This window comes from Brassica oleracea, unplaced genomic scaffold (assembly GCF_000695525.1).
Source record: "Brassica oleracea var. oleracea cultivar TO1000 unplaced genomic scaffold, BOL UnpScaffold01058, whole genome shotgun sequence".
NCBI lineage: Eukaryota > Viridiplantae > Streptophyta > Magnoliopsida > Brassicales > Brassicaceae > Brassica > Brassica oleracea.
The window spans coordinates 21,303-32,642 of NW_013617628.1; the positions used below are offsets into that span (position 1 = coordinate 21,303).

General features: G+C 39.5%; 1 protein-coding gene across 1 annotated transcript; it reads left to right on the plus strand.

Moving 5' to 3' along the window:
- Positions 1-3,584: 3,584 nt before the first annotated feature.
- LOC106320776 lies at positions 3,585-7,442 on the plus strand. Its single transcript, XM_013759136.1, has 2 exons — positions 3,585-3,596; positions 6,171-7,442. Exons 1-2 carry the CDS (start codon positions 3,585-3,587, stop codon positions 7,440-7,442), a joined length of 1,284 nt encoding a protein of 427 aa, XP_013614590.1.
- The last annotated feature ends 3,898 nt before the right edge of the window (positions 7,443-11,340 follow it).

The window sequence follows — 11,340 nt, forward strand, 5'->3', positions numbered from 1 at the left end:
TTTGTCAGTAAGGATCAATACGAGGAGCTTCCACAAGTGGTTCATCAAGAAGCCTCAATCACTCAACAAGAGGACACCCATCAAGATGACTGGAGCGAGCTTAAGGTGCCTAAAGTGGAGCTTAAACCTCTCCCCCATGGTGTAAGGGTCCTACAGAGATGTGAAGACACCAAACTTGCGCTGAATTGGGAGAAGTGTCACTTCATGGTTAAGGAAGGGATTGTGCTGGGACACAAGATTTCAGAGAAGGGGATTGAGGTGGATAAGGCTAAGATCGATGTTATGGTTGGTTTGCCCCCACCAAAGACAGTGAAAGACATCAGAAGTTTTCTTGGTCATGCTGGGTTCTACAGAAGATTCATCAAGGACTTCTCCATGATCACTAGACCATTGACCAGGCTGCTGTGCAAGAAAGCCACTTTCAGCTTTGATGTGGAATGTCTAGAAGCCTTCAAGAAGCTGAAAGGTGAACTCATCAGTGCTCCAATTGTCCAGCCACCTGATTGGGATCTCCCCTTTGAGATCATGTGTGATGCTAGTGACAATGTTGTGGGAGCTGTTTTGGGGCTCGAAAAATACTCTCGGAGCGACCTCCTAGAGCGACGCCACGAAGTCGCTCCAGCTGGGAGCGACGTCACAACAACGAGGGTAACAAGTTGCTCGGCTTTATGGTGTTTTCGGGCTCGAAAAATACTCTCGGAGCGACCTCCTAGAGCGACAACATGAAGTCGCTCCAGCTCCAGAGCGAGGTCACCACCGCGACATCCCGAGGTCTCTCAGGTTTGTGTCGATTTGAGACACGAAAAACAAGCCAGAAGCGACGTCCCTTAGCGACTACCTCAGGTCGCTCCACGACCGGTTCAGATTGAGAAGTGTGATTCTTTGCCTACGGATCTTGGTTTCCCCCTCACTGCTAGACAGCTCCAGTGCAAGTGGAGGAACCCACCCATTGAACCCTCCAACTCAGGAAACAAGTCCCCATCCCTAGCCTCTTCTGATAGTGAGGTCGAGATTGACGAAGTTCAGAGCCAGCCATGGTTTGGAGGCTACAGCTCAGCAGCAGGTGGTTACTACACCACATTCCCACCTGACGACGACGATGCTGGGGCATCTGCCCCTACTCACTACCCGTAGGAGGTACTTCATTACTTTCCCTTGTATATACCATTTCATTTTTGCGTATTAGCTTTCTTTTGGGTATCTCTCTCTACTTGACAACACAGAGACTGTGTCACTTAAGTTTGGGGGAGTTACCAAGTATTTGATCATGTTTACTTTGATGATTTTGCATTGAGTCTTGCATACATACCTTTTTGCATAAAAAAAATCATATAGATTACATCACTTGCATTTTTAGGAGAGTCTAGAGCATATAGGTTGCATTCACTTGCATTGAGAGCAATGATTTAAAATGCCTTGTAAAGAACACTACCTCGCGCTCGAATAGCTATTGCATCTCTCAAAAAGCCTTGTATGTTTCGAGCCTTGAAAACTCTTCCTGAATCTCATTAATTGCTGAAACTCAATCTTTGAAGCCAACTACAACCTTTTGAACTGAACGAACTTAATGCTTCTTACTCATGGTCCCTTGTGTACTGAGTCATGGCTATACACACTTGAGTTGTCACATCCTTTATGCCAATCTTTTTGACAAACTCTAGTGGTAGACCACTCCCAAAACCCTCTCCTCCTTTTAAACTTTCATTGTTTGATGAGTGAGGAGGCAATCTATTGTCTAGCTATAGGTGGGGGTGAGTGTTGTGATTATGATTTGGGAGCAATGAAAAGTTTGAAGGAAAGGAATAAACTCTTTGTGTTTAAGTGAATTGTTTTATTGGGATAAGTAGAGTAGTCTTGGCCCCTACCCAAAAAAAAAAAACAAGAAAAGAAAGAAAAAGAGGGTTAGCAAAGTTGTTAGGAGCTATGAAATGTTTTGAGGTTGTGAAAAATCCCTTGTAGATTTCAAAGAGAAAGAGTTAATGTTCTTAGGATCTTTTGGTGACAGATGTGAGTTGGGTTTGACATTGGGAAATGAATGTGTAACTTGTATGTTTGGGAAAAGGGTAGAACAATGGAGATTGAGCATTGTATGCATGAGTTGATCCCTTTCTTAGATATATTATGTGCAATGTCAAGGCTACTTGTTTCGAGAGTAAAGCACCTTAAAGATCATGTACCTTGAACTTCTTGACTCACTTGAATAAAAAGTCTTCCCTTACCCGACCAAATGATTTGGACCAATTGACCATTTGCAAGAATTCACCTGATGTTTTATGCTTAATGAATGTGAGAGTTGGTTGATTTGAATGTGTGGATGCTTGATGATGAGTGTAAGGGGAAAAGGAGTTGAGATAGGCCTAGAGAAGCTAGAATGTAATAAGAGAGTGTGCTCATGTTGGATTAGATGTTGAATTGAGTGCTAGTCACTACAAGAAAAAAGACTTTTATTAGCGGACGAAAAACACTATCTAACGATACTATAGCGGTTAATGAAGCGTTGTATCATCGTCCGTCATTGTAGGTCAGACACATTAGATAGCGGTTTTTTGCACTGCTATCTTATTGTTATATATTATAGCGCTTTTGTGTATGCAATTAAATATTTTTTATAGCGTTTCTTTTTTGTTATTATTATTTTATTAAATAATAAAAAAAATAAAAAAAATATATATCGAAATAGCAATTTATAAGTTAAAATTGATTTATAATTAAAATTAATTTATTAATTAAAATTGTATTACAAAAACAAAACCCAAAATTAAAAAGAAGCTTAAACCCAGATTAAAAAATAAACCTAAATCTAATCTTCTCAGCCGCATGTGTTGTCTTCTCCCATCCACCTCGCCGCATCCTCTTCTTCCTTTTGTGTTATTGTCGTCTCTCTTTCTCCACCTCTCTTCTTCTTCTTGCTCGGCTTCACCTCCACCACCACCGCTAGCTTCCTTTGCCATCTTAAGAATCAAATGAAAGTCTCAGAATAGAACACGTGATTCACTAATCAAATCCGAGGATACATCTTAAAAGAACAATCTAAACTTCACCTGTGTAATCCTGACATTGGCTTTCCAAAAACAAAGGAATCATAACTGACATGGATAAACAGATCTGAAAACACTAAAAATCAATACCCAAAATTACGAAAACACAGATGCTGAGAGAGAGAGTCACAACAATCGAACCTGTTTCAGGAGTTTTAAAACGTCACCGGACAAGAGGATGAGCACTGCGATGATGCGAGGGCTTTGCTTTGACAACACTTCATCCCCACCTCGAACTCTTCACGCCTCCTCTCTTCGCCGCCGTTGCAGAAATCACCCTCGCTACTGAGCACCACCATGCTCCATCCGAGTTCGATACCGGTGATGACAGCGACGAACTCAGACCGGTGCCGTCGTCTCTTCTTAAATGGTGGTCCAACAACCAATTGCTTCGCCCTCATTGGGTTCATTGTCGATGTTGTTGCTGAAGAAAGAAAAATAAAAAGTCGTATAGGAGAAGATAAGTGAGAAAGACTAAATTGTGGCCTTTGGATTACGTTGCATCAATGGCTAAGAACCGTGATCTTTGAGAAAAAAAATTAACGAATGACAGAGAAGGTTGGAGATAGACAAAAGAATAATTTCAGCCCTTAGATTAGAATCAATCAATGGTCATAAAAAGAAGCAATAAAATTGTTTTTAGATTTCTTTTTAATTGTTTTATAAATTGCCTAAATGTAAAGATTATATATTGTAATTTAACATATGAAATATAAATTTTGATTAGATTTTTGTGGTTATATGATTTTCAAAAACTGCATAATGGGGTTTTTATAATTAGTTTTTGTAAAGTGTTTTGTGTTTTGATTTTAGGGTTAAAACTTTTGAAAGTACAAGGGTTATAGTTACTATATAAGGATTTGTGATTAAGATTTAGATTTAAAATTTGTTAGATTAATAAAATTTTAGATTTGAAATTTATATGTATTGGATGTATAGTTTATATATGTTTCATGTTAGGATTTAGGGTATAGAGTTTGACTGAGGAATTAAGGTTTGTGTGTTTGGGAGTTATATATTAAACTTAAAAAGAATAAATTTGAGTTAAAATTCAAGATTTGAAGTTATAGTATGAGAATATAAGATTTTTAAGGTTTATACTTGGAGTTTAGGGTTTAAAACTTGTTTAGGGTTTAGGGATTAGATAAACCAAACATAGCGTTTTACTTATTTTGCTATTAAACATCCGCTATCATAACTTTTCCAAATATACTACTCTAACATAACGTTTCAAAATATACAAAAGCTATCTAAAACTAACAGGTATGTCAACCATAGCAGAAAGACAAAAAACGCTATCCTCTACTGCTATCAAAACCAATATTTCTTGTAGTGAGTTGTGTTTCGTTTGGCTATGAGCTCCCACCTTCAAACCTCTCTCCCTATGAGTTCTAGAAATTTCACTTGTGGACAAGTAAAAGAACAAGTTTGAGAGAGTTGATATCTTGCATATTTCCATTGTGTTATCCATTCACCCATGTGCATTTTGATCATATAGACTAGGATTTAGCCATGTTTAGGTTACATTTTGCATACATGAGTCTTTATTAGGTATTAGAGTACCACATGGAGTTCTTGGAGATATTTGGGTGCATTTGGAGCCCAAAAGAGGTGATAAAGGTGATCATTGGACGAGCAGTGCATGGGAGCGACCTACCGGAGCGCGCCATGAACTCTCTGTGCCCTACCTCTCAGAGCAACCTTACCGGAGTGACGTGCCGAGGTCGCTCGCCATTTCATTGTTTTGGAGTGCAAAAATAGACCCGGAACGACGTCTAGCAGCGAAGACCTGAGTCGCTCCCAACACCCAGAGTGACCTCCCGGAGCAACGTGCCGAGGTCGCTCGCCATTTCATCGTTTGGAAGCGCCTCAGAGCGACCTCCCGGAGCGACCCCCCGAGGTCGCTGCGCGTCGTCTATTTGGTCGAACTTATGATTTATCTAAGGGCCTTTTGGTCATTTTGTTATGCACGTTTTACACTTTCTAAACCTATGCTTAAGTACCTTTTGTAAGCCATTGGAGGCAGATTATCTTTTATCAAAAATAAAACCACCAAAAAACCTCTTGGAAAGTTCATCTCTTGAATCGATTAATCATTTTGTTATTGCAATCCTGTTGTTTTTCATACCAATTCTATGTATTTCTCTACATGATTAATCTGAAATCCAATATGGGTTTAAGAGAAATCATGGAGATTAGTGAGTAATCACCTTTTGAATTCATGGGTTAAGGAGATTAAGGGTGCTTAGGTTAGAGTTAGGATGTTTTAGTGTAGATCATTCTTAATCCTTGCTAGTAGAGTATTCATAATGCATCTTCTGAGTTGGCCTCTTAAAAGTTGATCCTTAGGCATTTCCCACCCAAAAGGTGTTTGATGAAATGCCTGAGACAACTCTTCTAAGCTTTTAGCACACTTTACCAAAGATATTTGTTGTTAGAGGTGCTAAGAAAGCCATTAGACTTGTTAGTAATGATTGTTTTCATATTATTCAACAAAGACGTTTGATGTTTGAAATGTGTTAGTAAATGAACATTCATCTAGACATAGAGCTTGTTTATAATTGTGTCTAAGCTTAAGGTTGATAGTTTGATTGATAGTTTGTCATCCCTAGTTCGAAACTTTATCACCCAAGGTCTAATCCCTATCCCCATGAGTTCTCTGTTCCCTTAGTTAAGAAAGTTAACTCATTTACCTCTTTTATTATTCTGCAGCTTCATTAGCATTGATAACTATTTTAGAAACCTTTTAAATCATTGGTTGCACTTAGATTAAGTGAGTACTTGAATTCTCAGTACTTTGAAATCCCTTAGAATTGGTTCGACATTCACTTATATTACAACATTTGTTTTAGCAGCCTTGAAAACTCCTACCATCACTTTATTGGGATTAGGATAAATATAAAGTTTCCTATATTCTTGGTATTTATACGATCTATGTATTTCCTTTTCTTAACTAGGTTATGCTAAGGATGTTGTATATAAACACCTCTTGGTGGATGAATAAGAGATACACAATTCTACATTATATTCATTATATGGTATCAGAGCTAAGATCTTACCAAAATTTCTTTTAAATCAAACTCATCAACGTTTGATCTAAGTCTTCTTCTACTTCTAATTTTATCGTTCTAGATATCTATTACTACTACTTCTACTTCCGCAACTACAGGCGTTCCTCCGGAGCTATCACCTTATCACCTCCATCCGTCCTATAACCCCGGGGTTCTTATCACATCTGTCCTTCTAACTCATGAAAATTACAAGGAGTGGTCGACGGAGCTTCGAAATTCTTTACAAGCTAAGCAGAAACTTGGATTTATTGATGGAACAATATCAAAACCATCGGAGGATAGTCCTGATTTAGCACGGTGGCTGGCAGTAAATTCAATGATCGTCGGATGGATTCATACGTCGATTGATTCAAAAGTTCGTTCGACTGTTGCACATGTACCGGATGCTCATAAACTATGGGAATCTTTGAAATTGCGTTTCTCTGTCAAGAATGGGACTAGAGTTCATCAACTCCAGGATGCTATTGCTAACTGCAAGCAGGATGGACAATCGGTTCTAGAATACTACGGCAGGCTCACGAAACTATGGGAGGAACTTCAGAATCTCAAAACTATATGTACGTGTACATGTGCTGCGGCTGCTGATATTGAAAAAGACAAAGAAGATGCTTGCGTTCACAAGTTCCTCTTTGGGCTTGATGACTCACGCTTTATGTCTATTAGGTCACGGATCACAGACGAGGACCCTTTACCTGATCTTAATCTAGTCTACTCCAGAGTAATTCGTGAGGAGCAGAACATGATCACAACTCGATCTACAGAACAACGAACCGATGCTTTAGGTTTCTCTGATAAAAACGAGACCTCAAAGGATCTGTCGTTTTCGGTAAACAACTCTACACCTTCACGCTCAAGGAGTCCAGCTCGTACGTGCACACATTGTGGCAGGACGGGGCATTATATTTCTGAGTGGTTTCTAGTACATGGGTTCCCGGAATGGTATCTTGAGAGACAAAACAACTCCACCTCTGGTACTCGTGGTGGACGTGGAGGTCGTTCCAACTCTAACAGAGGCCGTGGCGGTCGCGGTCGAGCAAATGCAACTCAGGCATCAACTTCTATCAATGCTGATCAGATTGCGTCCTTGATCACGCTTCTACAAAACCAACAGAGCAACCTCTCGTCCGAACGTTTGTCTGGTAAAACTACACTTACTGATGTTATTATTGACACAGGCGCATCGCACCACATGACAGGCAATCTCGCCTTACTACATGATGTACATGACATATCTACTTCATCAGTTCTATGGCCTAATGGTCGTAACTCTTCGGCCACTAAACAGGGAACTTTGCAACTTAGCAAAGATTACATGTTGCATGATGTCCTTTAAGTGCCCGACTTTCATTGTACTCTCATTAGTGTTTCCAAATTATTGAAACAAACGGGCTGTATGGCGATATTTACTGATACATTGTGTGTTTTATCGGACCGTTTTTCGAGGACTCTGATTGGAGCCGGTGAAGAACGTGAGGGGGTGTACTACTTTACGGGACTCAAAGTTGCACGAGTTCATGGGGCTACAAAGTCTTCAGATTCTTCAGTTCTGTGGCATCGTCGTCTTGGGCATCCGTCATACAAAATTCTATCTTCATTACCGGCTTTTAAATCCCTTATTATAGATTTTTCTGATTCTAGTTAATGCGATATTTGTTTTCAAGCTAAGCAAACTCGACGGGTCTTTCCCGATAGTCTTAATAAAGCTTCTGCACCTTTTGAACTTATTCATTGTGATGTTTGGGGACCATATCGCACACCAGCATCTTATGGTGCCATATACTTTCTTACTATAGTTGATGATTTCTCTCGCGCAGTATGGACGTATTTGATGCTTGAAAAATCAGAAGTTGCTACTCTACTTAAGAACATTTGTACCATGTTGGAAAGGCAATTCGGACGTCTAGTTCGAGTGATTCGCATGGATAATGGTACAGAATTTACAGTCCTTCGGAAATATTTTCAGGAGCAGGGGATTGTACATCAAACTTCTTGCATTGATACACCACAACAAAACGCCCGTGTCGAACGGAAACACCGGCATATACTAAATGTGGCTCGTGCTTGCCTCTTCCAAGCACATCTTCCTTCCACGTTTTGGGGAGAAAGTATTTTGGCCGCTGCTCATCTTATTAACCGTACTCCTACGAAGGGTTTAGATGGCAAAACGCCATATGAGGTGCTTCACGGTAAACCTCCAGTCTTTGATCAACTTCGCATTTTTGGATGTCTTGCATATGCACATAGGCGTGCGAGAGATAAAGATAAATTTGGTGCTAGGAGTCGCAAGTGTTTGTTTGTCGGTTACCCCTTTGGCAAGAAAGCATGGCGACTATATGATCCAGAAACAAATGAATTCTTCATAAGCCGTGATGTTCTTTTCTTCGAAAACAAGTTTTCAGGGCTTCCTGATACAGAGTATGTTACACCACCAGTTATGCAAGAGGACGTAATGGACGATTGGCTACTCCCAACGTTTCCATCTAGAGGGAGCACGCCCGCATCGCAGCCTATTACTTTGGTTGAGCCAACAGACTCGTCCCTTCCACTTGTAACAACTCAAAATTCTACACACTCTTCTTCTACTATTGAGACTCTACCTCCACTGACGTCACCTACTACTTCTATAACTCCTGATCCACTGCCTCTGTCTCCAACTACATCTCTGACTCAGGCCGTGTTACCTACGACATCAACTTCAGAATCAGAACAGACTGACCACACTAAATCTCCAGGTCTATTGGAAGTACTTGGTCGTGGTCATCGTGCCAAAAAGCCTTCCATTCTACTCAAAAATTTTGTTGCTCATACTACAGCGTCTACAAACCCCTCTCATGTTCTATCTTCGTCTGATCAGAGTTCTCTACCAACGGTCTCAGGTAAGACACTGTATCCTATCGCTGACTACTTGTCTTCCTCTGTTTTTTTAGAGAAACATCAGGCATTTCTTGCTCAGATCACCTCGGATTACGTTCCTGCAACCTTTAATGAAGCAATACTCGATGAACGCTTCAAAGGCGCTATGAAAGCCGAGGTCACTGCCTTAGAATACAACCATACTTGGGACGTCACTATCTTACCCCCGGGGAAGAAGGCCATTAGTTGTCAATGGCTCTATTCCAACAAATATAGAGCTGATGGTACAATAGAGCGACCCAAAGCTCGACTGGTGGCGCATGGAAATAGACAAAAGGAAGGTCGAGACTACAAAGATACAGTTGCTCCTGTAGCAAAGATGAATACTGTTTGGTTTCTACTTAAGCTAGGAGCAGCAAAGCGTTGGGAGGTACATCAGATGGATGTTCAGAATGCAATTTTACATGGGGACCTAGAGGAGGAAATATACATGGAATTACCACCAGGCTTCCGATCTTCTGATCCATCCAAAGTCTGCAGGCTTCGCAAATCACTCTATGGTTTGAAACAATCTCCTAGGTGTTGGTTCTCAAAGCTCAGTACTACACTTCTTGCTTTCGGTTTTACTCAGAGTTATGAAGACTATTCTCTGTTCTCACTTATCCAAGGAAATATATGTCTTCATATACTCGTATATGTCGATGACTTCATTATTGCAGGCAACGATATTTCTACGATTCAGCGGTTTAAAACCTACCTTAACAAGCACTTCAAAATGAAAGATTTGGGAAAAATCAATTACTTCCTTGGTCTCGAAGTTGCTAGAGGACCTGAAGGTATCTTTGTGTCGCAGAGAAAATATGCTTTAGATTGCGGAATGTGGTCTCCTAGGTGCTAGACCATCTCCAGTTCCTACGGAGCTTAATCACAAGCTTCCACTGTCTAAAAGCCCGTGGCTTACTGATCCCGGCAAATACAGACGTCTAGTTGGTTGCCTCATCTATTTGACGTTTACTCGACCTGAACTAAGTTATATTGTTCATCTCCTTTCTCAGTTTTTGCAAAAGCCTCGTGTAGATCATTGGCTGGCTGCCTTGAGGGTTGTACGTTACTTGAAAGGGACTCCGGACCAGAATATTATGCTATCCTCTTTGTGTGATTTGCAACTTACTGCTTACTGCGATGCTGATTGGTCTGCCTGTCCTATTACACGCCGGTCATTGAGTGCCTATGTTGTTTACTTCGGTGATTCTCTTGTCTCTTGGAAGACAAAGAAGCAGCGTACTGTCTCACGTTCATCTGCTGAAGCAGAATACCGGTCTATGGCTGATACTACGTGTGAGCTAAAGTGGCTTAAATGCCTGCTGTCTCAATTCGGTTTCTTTCATCCTCAACCAATGCGTATGTTTTGTGACAGTCAATCGGCCATTTACATCGCCAAGAATCCTGTCTTTCATGAGACGACGAAACATGTTGAGAATGACTGTCATACAGTACGTGATGCTGTTCAATCCAAGCTTCTCACGACGGAACATATCTCTACTAAGCATCAACCTGCGGATCTCCTCACCAAGGCATTACCTACGCCTACATTTGATTACTTATTGTTCAAGTTAGGCATTCGGACACCGTCATTGCCAACTTAAGGAGGAGTATTGGGATTAGGATAAATATAAAGTTTCCTATATTCTTGGTATTTATACGATCTATGTATTTCCTTTTCCTAACTAGGTTATGCTAAGGATGTTGTATATAAACACCTCTTGGTGGATGAATAAGAGATACACAATTCTACATTATATTCATTATACACTTTGTCACTACATCTCTTTAAAAATTGATTAGTCAAACATTAGCAATGGTTGGTTTTAACTTTTCAACTTTATAAAAATATGTTATTGTCTTTGTGAATATGTAATTTTCTTGGTCTTTTTTTTTCCGTTTTAAATATGTTTGTGAATTTATTCAAAATTGTGTTGCCACATGTGGTAATTCCTATCATACAGTAGAAACTCTATAAACTAATACTCAATATATTAATAAACACGCTAAATTAATAAATTTCTTTGGTTCCGAGTTAAGCCAGTTAAAATATAATACAAATTGATGAAATGATAAGATAATATTTTTTTAGAAAATCTTATGTGAATATATAGTCTTTATCAAAATCATAAATTAATAATTTATATATGTATATATATATATATATAAGATTTATATATATATATATATATATATATATATATTAATTTATAGAGTTTTTACTGTATATGCACAAGGTCAAGAGTTTGAGTTTTCGATTTCAGTTATGATGATTCAAAAATTTGTTCAAGAGTGATATAAGCTTTGATAAGTTATAGACAGTTTTATACGGGTTA